At 38.6% G+C, this 19,179-nt stretch overlaps 1 protein-coding gene across 1 annotated transcript in view; it reads right to left on the reverse strand.

Moving 5' to 3' along the window:
• LOC134328699 (NACHT, LRR and PYD domains-containing protein 3-like) overlaps positions 1-19,179 on the reverse strand; it is a 105,786-nt gene that overhangs the window by 72,428 nt on the left and 14,179 nt on the right. The window contains exons 8-9 of the mRNA XM_063009876.1: positions 4,084-4,257; positions 1,959-2,135 (exon numbers count right to left, since the gene is read on the reverse strand). Coding sequence (XP_062865946.1) covers positions 1,959-2,135; positions 4,084-4,257 — 351 coding nt within the window. The remainder of the gene's footprint in view (positions 1-1,958; positions 2,136-4,083; positions 4,258-19,179) is intronic.

Below are 19,179 nucleotides of genomic sequence, written 5' to 3' on the forward strand. Positions count from 1 at the left end.
TATTGTTATCTTATTATTTTTAGAGTGTAAATAATTTTCTGTGTGATTACTACTACTGTCTTTCTTCTACTGATGCTACTCTAATGGAGAGATGCCACTCGAAATTTCATTGTACTTGTGTATAGTGACAATAAAGATTCTATTCTATTCTATTCTATTCCATTCCATTCCATTCCACTCCACCAGTAACCTGATGGACTTTCCAATTTTATCCATCAGCACTTTAGTATGTGTTTGAGAGTGTTGATCTTGTACAGGAAGTGATGTCATGACAGTTTACAGATTAGAACATAAAGAAGCTGAACAAAGCGTCATCATGCAAAATCCCAGTGTGAAGATGATAGATGGTGTTTATCTCCACTGCTCTTCATCTTCATCACATCATCCAATATGTGTTTCTGATGCTGTAGAAGAGATCAGACATGATCAGATGTTTCAGTCAACTATCAGACTCAACACAATCAGAACCAGTATAAACACCAACACACACACACACACACATCAGCTGGAACAATGTTAGAACATTTTACATGATTCATTGTTCACTAAAGAACCCTGATACAGATGAAGTTCTGCTAATGAGCAGTTCTGATTCCACAATAAGATAGACATACCACTGCATGTGTGTGTAATGTGTGCATGTGTATGTAATGTGTGCATGTGTGTGTAATGTGTGCATGTGTGTGTAATGTGTGCATGTGTATGTAATGTGTGTGTAGTGTGTGCATGTGTGTGTAGTGTGTGCATGTGTATGTAATGTGTGCATGTGTATGTAATGTGTGCATGTGTGTGTAATGTGTGCATGTGTATGTAATGTGTGCATGTGTGTGTAATGTGTGCATGTGTGTGTAATGTGTGCATGTGTATGTAATGTGTGCATGTGTGTGTGATGTGTGCATGTGTGTGTAATGTGTGCATGTGTGTGTAATGTGTGCATGTGTATGTAATGTGTGCATGTGTGTGTAATGTGTGCATGTGTGTGTAATGTGTGCATGTGTATGTAATGTGTGCATGTGTGTGTAGTGTGTGCATGTGTGTGTAGTGTGTGCATGTGTGTGTAATGTGTGCATGTGTGTGTAATGTGTGCATGTGTATGTAATGTGTGCATGTGTGTGTAATGTGTGCATGTGTGTGTAATGTGTGCATGTGTATGTAATGTGTGCATGTGTGTGTAATGAGTGCATGTGTGTGTAATGTGTGCATGTGTGTGTAATGTGTGCATGTGTATGTAATGTGTGCATGTGTGTGTAATGTGTGCATGTGTGTGTAATGTGTGCATGTGTATGTAATGTGTGCATGTGTGTGTAATGAGTGCATGTGTGTGTAATGTGTGCATGTGTGTGTAATGTGTGTGCATGTGTGTGTAATGTGTGCATGTGTGTGTAATGTGTGTGCATGTGTGTGTAATGTGTGCATGTGTGTGTAATGTGTGCATGTGTATGTAATGTGTGCATGTGTGTGTAATGTGTGCATGTGTGTGTAATGTGTGCATGTGTGTGTAATGTGTGCATGTGTGTGTAATGTGTACATGTGTGTGTAATGTGTACATGTGTGTGTAATGTGTGCATGTGTATGTAATGTGTACATGTGTATGTAATGTGTGCATGTGTGTGTAATGTGTGCATGTGTGTGTAATGTGTACATGTGTGTGTAATGTGTGCATGTGTGTGTAATGTGTACATGTGTGTGTAATGTGTACATGTGTGTGTAATGTGTGCATGTGTGTGTAATGTGTACATGTGTGTGTAATGTGTACATGTGTGTGTAATGTGTGCATGTGTATGTAATGTGTGCATGTGTATGTAATGTGTACATGTGTGTGTAATGTGTACATGTGTGTGTAATGTGTGTATGTGTGTGTAATGTGTGCATGTGTATGTAATGTGTACATGTGTATGTAATGTGTACATGTGTGTGTGTGTTTAGGTGTGACTGTGTATAAAGCAACAGTAAATTACCTTAGTTTCTTCAGGTTACATTGTGGATCCTCCTGTAGATCTTTGAGCAGTTTTACTCCTGATTCTCCTGGATTATTGCTGTTCAGATGCAGTTTTCTCAGACGTGATGATGGATTTGATTTCAGAGCTGAAGCCAGAGCAGTAAAACCTTCATCTGTAATACTGCAGCCCCTCAACCTGCAGAAGAAAATCATTTAATAAAAATCATACATCATCTTCTCCCACCTCCTCCTCCATCTCCATTCAGACCCACAACCAGACAACATCACTGAGAAATCTTCAACATGTAAAACTATTCTATTATATTAATGATAAAGTGTTTTATCTTGTGTGGGGGAAAATGAGTAAAATATCAAACTCATACACACATCAATAACAGTTTCTGTATGAATGATCTTCTGTATCTACAGTGTGAAAGTGAAGATCTTACCACAGTATCTCCAGTTTACAGTGTGGATTCTCCAGTCCAGCAGAGAGCAGCTTCACTCCTGAATCCTTCAGGTTATTGTTATCCAGGTCCAGACGTTTCAGACTGGAGGAGTTTAAACTGAGAACTGAGGACAGAACTTCACAACTTTCCTCTGTTAGATTACAAGCATCCAACCTGGAGAGAAATAATCAGATCAATCAGAGAAATGAAAGACGTCACCCTGCAGCAGTAGGTGGAATCCAAGTATTAGATTTGATAATATTACCCAGACTGCAGTGCAGATGAAAGTAAAAGCAGTTGAATTGATGATTCTGAATCGAAAATCATTCCAGCATGAGTGTAAAATGTGATTTCAGACTTAAAGTGGATTCCACATTTTAAAGATTTTCAGAGTTCACATGATGAGTATTTAGTAGATCTTTGTTAGCTAGTAGATCATTTAGCAACAATCACACTACAACATCTACACATTCAAAACCAAAAACCCTCCCAAACACCAACCAATGAAACCTGGGATTTTAGTTCTAGTTTAATTAATGGTGCTTAACTAATTAATCATGAGAGAAGAGAGGAGGACTCAGATTATCTGCTGTTTTTGTAGTGTTTTTTTGTTTGTTTACAGTCTTAGCTTAGCTTGTTAACAGAGAACAGAACAAATGAGGTTAATCACCACCACACTCCTAATGTATGTTACGGTGGTGCAGCTAGTACTGCATCATTTGTAGTTATTGTGATGTGAACACTGAGTTTTAAGGGTTCATTAATGGTGGATATCAAATAATAATGTTCAATTTGTATGTTCATTTTAACGGTAACACTTTTAAACATCTACAATTAACACAAATAATAAAATAAATATATAAGCTTGACAGCCTCCATATTTTTTTATCTTCCCACACAAACCACATGAACACCGAGTCAGGTAAACGAGTTTGATCACAGTGAAACCTTCTGCCCAACGTGCATTTAAAAGCAGCATCTGTCCAGGGTGTGTTTCCAATTTGCCGCTTTTTTTCCACTTTGCCCCTGACCAGGATGAACTGGTTAATGTAACTGGGTCAAGACGTAAAAAACTTTGTGTTGATGAAGAACCTGATTTAGTTTTACAAATTAATTTCAGAGCATTAAACTGCCAGCTATTCAGAGCTAAATTGCTAGGACAGAGCTAAGTTGCTAACTGAACCACAAGAACTGATGATTTCTGGTTAAAATCTCTCAGTCTCAGGATCCTGAACCAGCAGTAGAAGTTTTCTGGTTCTCATGCTGCTGTGGAGTTGATCAGAGATGAATATAAATTGGTTGTTACTGACTTGTTGCTAAAATGTCGCTGTTACCTCTATGAATGTCACTAGCTAAAAAGCTGATCCACAAAAATAATTTTATTCCTGTATAGAACACTGAGAAGATAAAAATAGCAGTTAAGACTTTTTTTGAAGCTGAGTCACATTTTTCTTCATCCATGATAAATTCCTACAGCATGTTTAGCACCAGAAACTCAGGTGCTGCTAGTTTAGGATCTAATCTCAGGTAAGCTAGTGAGCTACAGTAAAGAAACAATCATGATAGGATGTGATAAAGTATGAATACTCCAAAGAGTCCCAAACAAACCATCCTCCAAGGTTCTGCTTTTATTAAAATGATGCTTCAAAGTGAAACAGATCTTCTGTATCTACAGTGTGAAAGTGAAGATCTTACCCCAGTATCTCCAGTTTACAGTGTGGATTCTCCAGTCCAGCAGAGAGCAGCTTCACTCCTGAATCCTTCAGTTTATTGTAACTCAGATTCAGATGTTTCAGACTGGAGGAGTTTAAACTGAGAACTGAGGACAGAACTTCACAACTTTCATCTGTTAGATTACAACCATCCAACCTGGAGAGAAATAATCAGATCAGACTACATTGCAGATAAAAGTAAAATCAGTTGCATTAATTAATAAAAAAATAGCAGGACTTCTGTATTGTACTGATTTACAAATGGGCGGAGCTTCACATTTCTACACAGTCCAAAATAGTGGAAGTGCTAATTATAGCCGTGTAGCGACTGAGAATTAATCCAATGTTACTCACTGATTATAAATGGCAACTTGATTTCCGTCTCCATCCTAAAACATAGATGAGAGTGACTGTGTGTGTGTGTGTGTGTGTGTGTGTCAAAAGTGTATGTTCCTACGTCCTTGCAAGTGTTTTCAAGTAGCACTGAATCCACCATGGTCCTGACCAGTACGAAGTGGTCCAATCATTTGATCTAAATTAAATGTACATTCCATAATTATTCACTATTTGACTCTGTAAAGGTTTCACCCTCACTGCTGTATTTCTGCACAGCACGACTGAGAACTAATAATTATCAGGAAGCTCTATGTAGAAACTGCTGTCACTAACATTCAGGGTTAGAGGTACAAATACTTCTGCTCCTGCTTTCAGGTGAAATTCTACATTCTGTATAAAACTAGTGCACGAGTCTAAACATGTAATTTACACGTCATGTTCATGTAAACTGAGCTCTGTTTATTCCATGTCTGATTCATGATACTGTCAAAATCTAATTATTATCACAGTGTTTTCATCAGAGTCAAATTCATTCTCCTGAAAACATAATTTCACATCAGTCAGATCAATTCCCTCCATGCTAACATCCTCAGACTTCAGCAAAAGTAAGCTAGTGTACTTTACCGCTGAATCACCCGAGTGCCCCATTCATGCTAACATGAGTGTTTTTATTTAAAAAGATTGTTTGTTATTAATGTATTTCTCTCTTTATTACTGAACTTCATTATTTAGTCCGGAGCTCTGTGGTTGAAAATTTGCACCATTTCAAATTACATTTTCTACTCAGTATAATCACCAGAGTGCAAGTTAGTAGGTGGTGCAGAAACTGTTAGCATTATATTTACTTTACTAAATGAATGTTAATTTCAGACATATTTTGAGATCAGACTGCAGCACTATAATTCTGCACCTTCTTAGTTTGAAACTGTGAAAAAATAACAAGCTGTACTGCATGGCCCCAATAATACAGGAGCAGCTAATGGCATTAACATACAACCCCAATTCCAATGTAGTTGGGACGTTGTGTAAAACATAAATAAAAACAGAATACGATGATTTGCAAATCCTTTTCAATCCATATTCAATTGAATACACTACAAACACAAGATATTTAATGTTCAAACGGATAAACTTTATTGGTTTTTTTTGCAAATATTCACTCATTTTGAGTTTGATGCCTGCAACACATTCCAAAGAAGTTGGGACAGGGGCAACAAAAGACTTGGAAAGTTGAGGAATGCTCAAAAAACACCTGTTCGGAACATTCCACAGGTGAACAGGTTAATTGGAAACAGGTAAATGTCATGATTGGGTATAAAGCAGTGGCGGCTGGTCAATACGGGGCGCAGGGGTGCCGCCCCCCTTAAAATTATTAAGATGTTAAAACAATGTATTAAGATGTTTCTTTCTCTCCACTCCAGTCTTCTTCATTCCCGCTGGTTCCACCTGCCTCTTTCTCTGCTTTCTGGTTCCTTTGTTGCACCTCCTTCGTTGTACCTAGACCGAGGAGATCGAAGCTAACCCACGCCCCCACCGACACACGGGCAGCATGCCGTATGCATCTTATCACCCACACATTGACGAGTGTTGTGCCACCTAGCATTGTGTACAGAGAGACACACCCTAAGAGCACTCTTTCCTCATCTCTGTGTAGGCACCTCTAATCAGCCAGCAGAGGTCATAACTGCACCATTCTGACGTTCTTCATGTAGCTGCTCATCCTCAGCCAGCAAGGCAGAGCTGAGATTCGATATGATGTATTTGAGATCCCAGCTCTGGTTGCAGCCTGTGTTTTTACCGCTGTGCCACCTAAGCAGCACATTTAACTATTTATATTTGCTTGAGCTTTGAAAATATTTGATTTTTTTTCTTATCATCAATAAAAGCCAGAGAAACTATCCAATCACATCACTGTGTATTAAAAATGGAAACATGTTTTTGACATGTAAGTATAACGATGTTTTTTGCTGAAATTAACACATGGGCCAGTAAACTTAGTTAAGTTTGTAAATTCACTAGCACCTCACAAGTTCCTCCAGTAATCACCACTAGATCCAGATCCAAATGCACTTCTGGTAATTCAGATAACCAACATGTACAGTGTAATCACAAAAGTGAGTACACCCCTCACATTTCTGCAGATATTTAAGTATATCTTTTCATGGGACAACACTGACAAAATGACACTTTGACACAATGAAAAGTAGTCTGTGTGCAGCTTATATAACAGTGTAAATTTATTCTTCCCTCAAAATAACTCAATATACAGCCATTAATGTCTAAACCACCGGCAACAAAAGTGAGTACACCGCTTAGTGAAAGTTCCTGAAGTGTCAATATTTTGTGTGGCCACCATTATTTCCCAGAACTGCCTTAACTCTCCTGGGCATGGAGTTTACCAGAGCTTCACAGGTTGCCACTGGAATGCTTTTCCACTCCTCCATGACGACATCACGGAGCTGGCGGATATTCGAGACTTTGCGCTCCTCCACCTTCCGCTTGAGGATGCCCCAAAGATGTTCTATTGAGTTTAGGTCTGGAGACATGCTTGGCCAGTCCATCACCTTTACCCTTAGCCTCTTCAATAAAGCAGTGGTCGTCTTAGAGGTGTGTTTGGGGTCATTATCATGCTGGAACACTGCCCTGCGACCCAGTTTCCGGAGGGAGGGGATCATGCTCTGCTTCAGTATTTCACAGTACATATTGGAGTTTGTGTGTCCCTCAATGAAATGTAACTCCCCAACACCTGCTGCACTCACGCAGCCCCAGACCATGGCATTCCCACCACCATGCTTGACTGTAGGCATGACACACTTATCTTTGTACTCCTCACCTGATTGCCGCCACACATGCTTGAGACCGTCTGAACCAAACAAATTAATCTTGGTCTCATCAGACCATAGGACATGGTTCCAGTAATCCATGTCCTTTGTTGACATGTCTTCAGCAAACTGTTTGCGGGCTTTCTTGTGTAGAGACTTCAGAAGAGGCTTCCTTCTGGGGTGACAGCCATGCAGACCAATTTGATGTAGTGTGCGGCGTATGGTCTGAGCACTGACAGGCTGACCCCCCACCTTTTCAATCTCTGCAGCAATGCTGACAGCACTCCTGCGCCTATCTTTCAAAGACAGCAGTTGGATGTGACGCTGAGCACGTGCACTCAGCTTCTTTGGACGACCAACGCGAGGTCTGTTCTGAGTGGACCCTGCTCTTTTAAAACGCTGGATTATCTTGGCCACTGTGCTGCAGCTCAGTTTCAGGGTGTTGGCAATCTTCTTGTAGCGCAACAATTCGTCTTTTAAGATCCTCAGAGAGTTCTTTGCCATGAGGTGCCATGTTGGAACTTTCAGTGACCAGTATGAGAGAGTGTGAGAGCTGTACTACTAAATTGAACACACCTGCTCCCTATGCACACCTGAGACCTAGTAACACTAACAAATCACATGACATTTTGGAGGGAAAATGACAAGCAGTGCTCAATTTGGACATTTAGGGGTGTAGTCTCTTAGGGGTGTACTCACTTTTGTTGCCGGTGGTTTAGACATTAATGGCTGTATATTGAGTTCTTTTGAGGGAAGAATAAATTTACACTGTTATATAAGCTGCACACAGACTACTTTTCATTGTGTCAAAGTGTCATTTTGTCAGTGTTGTCCCATGAAAAGATATACTTAAATATCTGAAGAAATGTGAGGGGTGTACTCACTTTTGTGATACACTGTAGCTTTAAAACAGCCCTCCTAAACCTAGTAACTTAACCTAGTAGACAGAGTGAAAGTGGTAGCCTAGTGGGTAGAGCTTTGGGCTATCAACCGGAAGATTGGGGGTTCAAATCCAGGCTCTGCTATGCAGCCACTGTTGGGTCCTTGAGCAAGACCCTTAACCCTCTCTGCTCCAGGGGTGCCGTAAGGTGGCTGACCCCAGCTTCCAAACAAGCTGGGATATGCAAAGAAAGAATTTCATTGTACTGTATATGTGACAAATAAAGTATTTCCTTCTTCTTCTTCTAATAGTTTCTTGTTCAGTGGTGTGTGATTTGTAACCCTTTCCAGACTGGTAGATTTAAGTGACTTTGTTTTGCATTTGAGTCTCTTTAGAACATGTGCTGAATCATGTGCTGCTTTCTGAGACTTCTAGCCTCTAATGACATGATATTTGCCCTGATTTTCGCTCAGCGACTGGTTGGCGCCAGGGTTATTATCGTTAACGAAAACAAACGAAATAACGAAAACTGAAATTGAAAAAATATTTTTGTTAACTGAAATAAATAAAAACGGTAATTAAAAGAAAAACTATAACTAAAACTGTATTATGTGTTTACAAAACTAACTAAAACGTACTGAAATGATAGAGAGAATACGCTTCGTTTTCGTGTTTGTCAATTTATTTATGAGCCTTGTGAACTGATATGAAATCGATTATTTCCACTCGAGCAGTCAGCTGCCGGCACCGTACGGTACCTCATGCAGCCTTTCCCAATCTGTTCCCTCCTCACTAACACTACCAAGTGACACTCCACGTGAACGCGCAAACGGAGGTGAAGTGGAGAGGGGGAGTAAGTAGGGAGCGGATTGAGATTGGTCCCTGACGGCACTTCATGTTTACATTCTGTTTCTGCTCACCACGCTAGCCTGCAAAATGATGACAGCAAAAGTTAAGTTGATGTTTTTCTCAGATTGAGCTCCCTGATGTGTGTCTCATGAATTAGTTTATATTACAGTTTATTATATTATAGTTTATATTATTATTAGGGCTGTCGTAATCGCGATTAACGCGTTAAATTTTTAATTACGATTTAAAAAAATTCTCAAGATGAAAAATTTTAATCAAACTATTTTTATTGGGCTGTTTGTGCCACGTAAATTTGTGTCTTTGTGGTTAATTGCATTTCTTAAAAGTGCATGAAGCAGAACGCTGATTAACAGAACAACATAAGCACAGGCTGACACGGTTTTGAGCATTTTACTAGGACATTTTTCTTTTTCTGTTATGAATGATTTGTATTGTATCAATTCATCTGCCAGGCTCATGTTCAGATCTGAAGGATATGCTGCAGCGAGTGAGTTAGCCTTTAAAGTGAGCTCACTGTTGGACATATTGTCAGGCATGAAAAGAACATCAAATAGCTCAGTTAAGTGTGTGTATGCATTCAAACGGTGGTTGAGACAGGACACAAGTTTGTCAATGACAACATTGAAAGTTTCGATCCGAAACTTGTCCTTTCCGTTAGGGCCCCCAAGAGGCCCTGGGGTCAAAGTCCCTAATAGTCAGAGGATCCTTAAAATGGAGGGCCCTCGGAAATAAAAATATATTGTATCATAAATGTTGATAGGCATCGCAAAATGTTTTGGGCCAGGGCCCCCCTGGGGCCCCCTGACCTCAAGGGCCCCTGGGCGCTGGCCCCACTGGCCCGGTCAGTAATCCAGCCATGTCTCCACCTTGTTTCCATGGATGTGCAGTGGGAGGTGGTTTATCTCCTCCTGGTACCATCTGTATTAATCTGGTAGATTTAGTTAAGATTTGGGAAATGGAGTGAGGGTACATGAGGACTGCTTTAGAAAACCCTGCATTACTTTGATGCATTAGCATGCGGCCTGTAATGAAGAAGTTTAAGGAAGTTTAAAGCTACTCGAGGTTAGTGCTGGACAATAATTCGATATCGATATATATCGCGATAGAAAATGTTTCAATAACGGTGATATGATTTTTAAACAAATTCGATGGATATGCATACAGTACGTCAGTGCGCTTTGCCCGTGTTACTTTTTTGCGGAAGCATTTCTGCTCGCAGGTTCCCACAGGGACGCAATTCAACAGCGCACCTCAAGCCAGTAGTTCTCCACCAAAACAGTGCAGTTACACACTCAACATAAATGTCAACCACCAACACAATTACAGAAAAAGTACTAGTACTGAGTACTAATACCAGTTATTAATACTACTTCTTATTAGTTGTGGCGAGCTACGAATAAGGCACCAACGGGATATTCGCGTTTCACTGTTGCCAGATTGGGCGGTTTTCCTCCTAATTGGGCGTTTTTTTTTCAAAAACAATTTTATAGCATTTAAATAACACTTCTATTGAAAATAAAATATTCAGTTTTAAGAAGCCCCAGCATTGTAGAAGGCTATTAAAAGTAAAGTCAATGTTCAATGCTGATTTGGCTTAATAGTGTTGGTCAGAATGTGTCATATTCTTGAAAGAAAATTAAAATTTGTTTTCCATGCATTCACACTAGCATGTTCTGGGGTTCAAATGAGTCTCATCAGTACACACAAGTTCGCAATCAAATGATCAAGTATTGCAAAGGAATATCTTTGAAATTCTGTTAAGGTTATATGCTATATTTTAGTTTTTCACAGGGAAAATAAGAAAAAATAAAAAGTTTATTATGCTAGGTTTTGATGTAATTCTACATGGCACTCACTGCCTGTATAGGTAAATGAGTGAGTGACCAAAACACTACTAGATCCACAGCAACCTGCCACATAAAAGAATAAGGTATCAGACAGTTTCTGTGCCACCCCTGTGTGAGCAATGGTCTCAGTCTGGCCACCCCTATGGAAATTGTCTGGCTTTGCCACTGTCCACAGCTGAAAAAGAAGCAGACGAAATAGCTGATAAGAGAGGAAGGACTAATTCAGTGGTGTATTCAGCTTGTATTTCTTGCCAGAAACCAGAAAAGAGGTTTGCAGGTACAGCCATCCAATTTTGGTGTTTTTGGCAGTTTTTCTGACATTTGTGTTATTCATATCGATATCGGAATTATATCATATCGACCGAAATTAGGAGTTATATCATGATATAAATTTTAGCCATATCGTCCAGCCCTACTCCAGGTGTTGAGATTCTGCCTGGGGAAGAACATAAGGAGGATTACTCGAGTGTCCAGAGAATCTCAAGTGAGGTCTCGAGGTCAAAACTTTTTCCTACATAACCACAAGATGTTTAGAGTATGTTTAGAGAAGAAAGTCTCTTCTGTATGATTCTCATCCAAGGAACCTTGTTGAATGGTCAGAACAGACCTAAAAAGAACAGTAGAGGTTCTGGGTTGAGGGGTACATAATGCTGTTTTTCAGACCACAGTTTTGTACAGGCTATCACCCACAATCCACTGTGATCCTGTGATGTTTTACCAGTAACCAGTGGGTTTTGCAATAGTATAAATTTGCAAAATTATTTCATTTTATTTCAATTTACATATTTGGCATTTAACAGATACTTTTATCCAAAGTGACACAGTACTTTGACAGTATACTGTCTAGGCAATTGAGGGTTAAAGGCCTAGCTCAAGGGCCTAACAGTGGCAACTTGGCAGTGGTGAGGCTTAAACCAGAGATCTTTCGATTACTAGTCCAGTACATGAACATGAACATGAATTAGGCTATTTAACCATACATTTTATCCAACCAACTGATTAAAGCAATAAACTACAATAGATTAAAATTATGATAAACAAAGTGATGATTCCTATTAATGATGTTAAATATAGAAGATGATGATAATGTAAGTGTTTGATAAAAGATGCAGTAAGTGTAGCAGTTCTGTTAATGACTAATAATTATATTAACCCTCTGCTTGTCTATAACTGCTGAATCTAATGATTAATATGCTGGAAGAGCATCACATCAAATGTGAAATATTTAATTAGGCAACAATAATGATGCACAACCTGCAGAATATAAATACTGTTTATTTCATACTTCAAGTTTATGATTTAACTGTAATTGCACTTGATATCTGATCACTGCTGTGAAACTCAACAAAAAACTGTGTACATAATATTGAGGAGACACACTGTTGGTTTCAAGATTCAAGAGTTTTAATGTCATGTGCACAGTAGAAACAACATATACACTGTACAACGAAATTCTTACTTTGCTTGTTCTCTGTACGTTAATAGTAAATATAATATATAATAGCCAATAGAAAGATATATTATGCAGACATATTATTATTGTGCAGACATATTATTATTGTTTAATAGAAGATATATGAGATATAAACTAAGATAGCAGAACAAAATTAAACTGCTGTTTACATTCAACATGTAATGTTTCTGAGCTCTGCAGATTATTCCTTTGACCCCATGGCTTGGAGTTTGCTCTGATATGCACAGTCAACTGTGGGACCTTCTGTAGGCAGGCGTTGACAATCCCCAATCATGTACAATCAACTGAATTTACCACAGGTGGACTCCAGTTAAATTGTAAAAAAAACATCTCAAGCAGTATCAATAAAAACAAAATGCACCTCAGCTCACTTTTAAGTGTTACATCAAAGGGTGTGATCTTTTACTTTTTGAGTTTTAATAAATGAGCACAAATGTCTAAAAACCTGCTTTCACTTTTATATTGTGGGCTATTTTGTGTAGAATTTTGTGACAAAAATGAACTCAATCTATTATAAAATGAGTCTGTAATGAAATAAAACATATATTGTTATTTTTACATGTTATTCATGTTATTTGTGCAGTTTCCTTGGCTTCTTGCATGCAACATAAGGTCAGTTGCTGTGCCTGTAGTGTCCCAGTGTGAGTGAGCGAGCACCCTGCAATGTATTGGAGCCCTGTCTAGGATTGGTTCCACAACTGCTGGGATTGTACATTGTAAGACTGATTCAGTTACAAGTTGCTCTGAATAAGGGCATCTGATAAATGCTGTAAATGTAATTAAATGTGAAATTTTGTTAAAAAGGTGTAAGCATATGTGCACTTCTGCACAAAATTATAGTAACCCTGCTACTAAGCAGAACTTAATAATAATAATAAATGTCATTACCTTTGTATGAATTCAAGAGTGCATCCAGCCTCTTCCTGATACTCTAAATTAAAATTGTAGAAACTTGCAAATATTGCAGCTATCCCAGACTCAAATGTTGCAGAACTTTGTGCCTCATCAGTGAATTCATTCGTGAGTCACCTGTTTTGACCATCTGTACCACTGTATCAAAAGAGTTATAGTTTTAGTACTTAGTCTATTACTTAAAAGGACCATTATGTAAGAATGAACCAAACGTTCTCTGTAACACAGACAAAATGTAATTACGTTTGGAAATCTTATTTGTTTCTTTTGCCACTAACACACCATTACAATGAGCATACATTTACATTGTATGGCCAAGTTTAGTTCAAGAACTCAGTATGTCTGATACTTTTGCACAGTGGTGTATATACAGTAAATTGTACTGTGCAAAATAAGGAAATGTAGGTGTTTTACAGACAGTTCTTTTTTTTTTTTTTATTAGTGTGTCAGTGGGAGAGTGTAGTATGTTAATTTTCCAAACATAAAAAAGGCTTAAGGAGTAAGATGAATAACAGATCACTATCTATGTTCAATCGTTTAGTTACATTAAATTGGTTGTGTAACCACAAAGAATTATACATACCAAGAACAATTATCCTTGGGCTGTCTGGCAGAGAGAGGATCCTTTCTATGTCAGCTTTAGTGGCACACACCTGCATGACAACAACAGTAAATGACGATCTATTTATGACAAAACATCAGCAGAAAAAATTACTTTATACTTACATCAGCTTGGATGAAAAGTGCATCACTCTTCTCCTTGAAGTATGTCATGAGCAGCTGGATTGCAAATGGTCCCATTGTACCTTCATCGCCTGCTGAAAGAACAGCTTGCACCTCCTTAGTTGGTTTGTTTTTGAAATACTGAACAATTTTCCTCCCCAGTATTCCCAAAATTACGAATGTTTCCAATGTTCCCAATATTTTGAATGTTCCCAGTGTTCTCAGTATTTAGAATTTTCCCAAGGTTCCCAATATTCAGAATTTTCCCAGTGATCCCAACATTCCGAACTGTCCCAGTGTTCCCAAAATTCCAAATGTTCCCAATGTTCCAAACATTCTGAATGTTCCCAGTGTTCTCAGTATTCCGAATTTTCCCAGTGTTCCCAAAATCCTGAATGTTTTTATTGTTTTTAGTATTTTTAATTTCTCGTGTTCCCAAAATTCCAAAAGTTTCCAGTATTCCAAATATTATTAACTTCCCCAGTGTTCCCAACATTCCAAACATTGGCAGTGTTCCCAAAATTCAGAGTATTCCCAGTGTTCCCAGCAGTCCGAATGTTCCCAGTGTTCTCAGTATTTTTAATGTTTCCAGTGTTCCAAAAATTCTGAACTCTGTATTCTTCAGGAAATTCCAAATGTTCAAAGTGTTCCCAAAATTACGAATGTTCCCAGTGTTATCAGTATTGCAAATGTTTTCATGAGTTCCAAACATTCTGAACTTTCCCAGTGTTCCCACAATTTAAAAAAAATTTTAGTGTTCCCAAAATTCTGAACTTTCCCAGTGTTCTCAAAATTCCAAAAGTTCCCAGTGTTTTCAGTATTCCGAATATTCCCAGTATTTCAAACATTATGAAGTTTTCCAGTGTTCCCAAAATTCAGAATTTTCCCAGTGTTCAACATTTCAACTGTTTCCAGTGTTCTCCGGATTCTGAATGTTTGCAGTGTTCCAAGCATTTATGAAGTTCCCAATGTTCCCAACAATCCGAATGTTCCGAGTGTTCCCAGTATTTAGAATTTTCCCAGTGTTCCCAAAATTCTGAATCTTTCCAGTGTTTTCATTGTTCAGAATGTTCCCATTGTTCCAAACTTTTCCAGTTTTCCCAACATTCCGAATGTTTTTAGTGTTGTCAGTATTCTTAATTTCCCCAGTGTTCCCAAATTCCAAATGTTTCCAGTGTTCCAAACATTCGGAACTTTACCAGTGTTCAAAAAATTCCAAACTTTCCCAGTGTTCCCAAAATTCTAAATTGTTCCCAGTGTTCCCAAAATTCAGATTTTTCAAAATGTTCTCCAAAATTCTGAATGTTCCTAGTGTTCTCAGTATTTCAATTTTTTCCAGTTTTTTTAGCATTTCGGAAGTTCCCAGTTCCAAACATTCTGAATGTCTTCAGTGTTCCCAGCATTCCAACTGTTCCCAGTGTTCTCAGTATTACGATTGTTCCCAGTGTTCCAAACATTCTGAACTTTTCGATTGTTCCCAAAATTCAGAATTTTTCAGAGTTCCTAAATTCCGAATGTTTCCAGCGTTCCAAAAATTCTGAACTTTTTTATTGTTCCCATGATTCCGAATTTTCCCTGTTCCCAACATTCCAAACTTTCCCAGTGTTCCCAAAATTCCAATATTTCCCAGTGTTACCAAAATTCAGAATATTCCCAGTGTTTCCAAAATTCCAAATTTTCATAGTGTTCCCAGCATTCTGTATAATTACGGTGTTTTCAGTTCCAAAATTCCGAAAGCTCCCAGTGTTCCAAACATTCTAAATGTTCCAAGTGTTACCAGCATTCCCAAATGTTACCATTGTTCTCGGTATTTTAAATTTTCCCAGTGTTTTAAACAATCCGAATGTTCCCAGTGTTCTCAGTTCACCAAATGTTCCCATTTCTCCAAACATTTAGAATTTTTCCAGTGTTCCCAGGAATCCGAAAGTTTCCAATGTTCCAAACATTCTGAATGTTCCCAGTATTCCCAGCATTCCAAATGTTCCCAGTGCTCTCGGTATTCCGAGTGTTCCCATTGTTCCAAACACTTTTTCAGTGCAATTTTTTCTAGTGTTTTTAGTATTTCAAATTTCCTTAGTGTCTCCAAAATTCTAAATGTTCCCAGTGTTCTAAGTATTCCGAATGTTTCCAGTGTTCCAAGCATTAAGAATTTTTCCAATGTTCCCAAAATTACAAATGTTCCCAGTTTTCTCAGAATTCCGAATGTTTACAGCATTCCGAATGTTTCTGTTTCCAGTATTCCCAAATTCCAAATGTTCCCAGTGTTCTAAGCATTCCAACTGTTTACAGTGTTCTTAGTATTTTGAATGTTTCCAGTATTCCCAGTATTTTTAATGTTTCCAGTATTCCCAGCATTTTGAATGTTCCCAGTGTTCTCAATATTCAGAATGTTCCCAGTGTTTCAAACTTTTTGAACTTTTCCATTGTTTCCAAAATTCTGAATTTTTTAGTATTCCCAATATTACGAATTTTCCAATATTCTCAGTATTCTTAATTTCCTCAGTGTTCCCAAATTCCGAATGATTCCAGTGTTCCAAACATTCTGAACTTTCCCAGTGTTCCAAAAATTCAAAATTTTCCAGTTTTCCCAATATTCCGAATGTTTCCAGTTTTCTCAGTATTCTGAATTCTCCGTGTTCCCAAATTCCAAATGTTCCCAGTGTTCTCAGCATTCTACATTTTCCGTGTACACCAAGCATTTTAATTGTTTTCAGTGTTCTCAGTATTCCGAATGTTCCCAGTGTTCGCAACATTCCAAACTTTCCCAGTGTTTTCAAAATTGCAATATTTCCCAGTGTTCCCAAAATTCAGAACTTTCCCAATGTTTCCAAAATTCCGAATTTTCCCAGTGTTCCAAGCATTCCTAACTTTCCCAGTGTTCCCCAAATTCCGAATTATCCCAGTGTTCCCAAAATTCTGAATGTTCCTAGTGTTCTCAGTGTAACAAAGTCACAATTAAGTTTAATTAGTTTAAAAAAAAAAATTTGGAGGAAGACATTAAATAAGTACCTTATAATAACAATAATGAAAAAGGGCCCAAGACGTTTTCTGTTTTTTTTTTTTTTTGCTGTATGTCATGGGACCATTAGCCAATCAGGGAAGGGGCTCAAACATAAACAAGCAAATGGGACCGTTAGCCAATCAGGGGAGGGGCTCAGACATAAACAAGCAAAAGAGAGATTGGGAGAGGAGGCATGGTGGCCGGCATTGTGAACTTCTCCCACTTCTGGAATATACTTTTTTAGTCGCTTTTTCACACATGCAAGTGTGCACACACGCCACTTAGACTAGAATTTTAGGAGATCAGTATCAGATTCACCTATCAGTGCATGTTTGCATGAACAAAATCATTTTTGTGAAAAGCGTTGTTGTCACATGAGATCCGACCCTGTGGTTTGGGTCAGGTTGACTGTAGTGACTGGTTTCCTCCAATGTTGCTGGGCAAAATGGGTCCATTTTAAAGGGTCATTTTGATCATTTCTCTTTATATGCGTACGTTTTCAGCTGTACAAAATGTGGATCGAGTTGCGGGCCTGAAATGCACGAATGGACGTTTAGTCATAAATGAAAAGAAGAAGTTGACGAGACAAAACACGAAATATCTCAGGCTCATCCTGTCTGCAATGAAATACAAGTCAAAATAAATGTGAGGAGCTCTGTGTTTTTATTTGATATGCATTTTCCAAACTGTCCCAACTCTTTCTGATTTGGGCTTGTAGAATCAGACATAGAACCAGACCAGAATGTGATCTCAAATGTAACTGTACATTTTGTCAATAAAAATGAGACACAGCAAACATTGATTCAAAAGCAGTTTATTTAACTAAGAATTAAAAACACAATACATGAGTGGGCAGCACGGTGTCAAAGTGTGTAGCGCCGTCGCCTCGCAGCAGGAAGGTCCGGGTGGGGCGGTCCGGGTCCTTTCCGCGTGGAGTTTGCATGTTCTCTCCGTGTCCGTGTGGGTTTCCTCCGGGTGCTCCGGTTTCCTCCCACAGTCCAAAGGCATGCAAGTGAGGTGAATTGGAGACACTCAGTTGTCCAACGCTGTGTTTGATATAAACTAAGTGTACCTTGTGTAATGTGTGTAACAACTGTTCGTGTCATGAATGGAACCAAAAGTGTAAAACATGACGTTAAGACCCTAATAAACAAACAATACACAAGTATTGCAAAAGGAAATGTACGTACTATAATGCTTTTAACCCAAAACACATCTCTAAATAATTCATTTCTATTGTGGAATCACTATCATTCATAAACAACTTAACATGAATCACACAAAATATCTTACAAGCCTTATGATCATCAGTGGTAATAAAACTGACAAAAGAGCTCTAAAATACTCTAATGAACCTGTAAAAGAGAAGCACGAATAACGTTAGTGTATTTTCATTATAAAAATGATTTAAAAAAAACGGCATACTTACCACCTTTAAGAAACCTGAGCAACAAGAACCTGATAACAAGAGAGTGTTCCTAATAAAGTGAGCTGTTAAATCTAAACATTATATCTATGTGTAAAAATGAAGAAAGGAAGAGATTAAAGGGTTGCTCAGTATTTCTTCGTGGTCTGCAGCATCTGCCGGACGTGCCGCTTTAGGAGCTCCAGCACCACATGAGCCAGGCCTTTAGGATCTTCATAAAGCTCCAGTGGCTGCGAGAAAACCACTCGGAGGAATTCAGTCATCTGATCCTATTAACAAAAAACAAAAAACACACATTTCCAACATGATATCAGTGAGAATACAAACTCTCCTTCACCGTGTGTAATGTGGGGTGAAATGAGATGTTGGATATGTACTTGAAAAGCCACCAAGCACCGCTGAGCTGAAAACTCCCAAATCTCCGGGTCCCAACTCATGATGTGCTTAAACAGTTGATCCAGGAATCCTCCATCCATCTTTGGGAAGAAGAATAAGAACTCTTACTTCATGGCCACTTGAATGGACAATGATCATAGGACGAGATCCAAGCTGCCGATAAGTCGCTCACAAACTCGGGTGCAGAGTCGTAAGTGAACCAACCGAAGACGACGAGTTCGTACAGCACATCGAGAAAGTTCAAGTGCAGCTGAAATGAGAAACGTTAAAAAGCATTAGAACAATCCAATATGAATCCAGCTGTGGAACTTTGGGGGGCTTTAGGTACCCCTATACAGAGAGACCTTTCTTTTTACCTGCATCTCGGACATCTCCAGCTTGATTGAGCTCCG

Source organism: Trichomycterus rosablanca, chromosome 15, assembly GCF_030014385.1.
Source record: "Trichomycterus rosablanca isolate fTriRos1 chromosome 15, fTriRos1.hap1, whole genome shotgun sequence".
Taxonomy (NCBI): domain Eukaryota; kingdom Metazoa; phylum Chordata; class Actinopteri; order Siluriformes; family Trichomycteridae; genus Trichomycterus; species Trichomycterus rosablanca.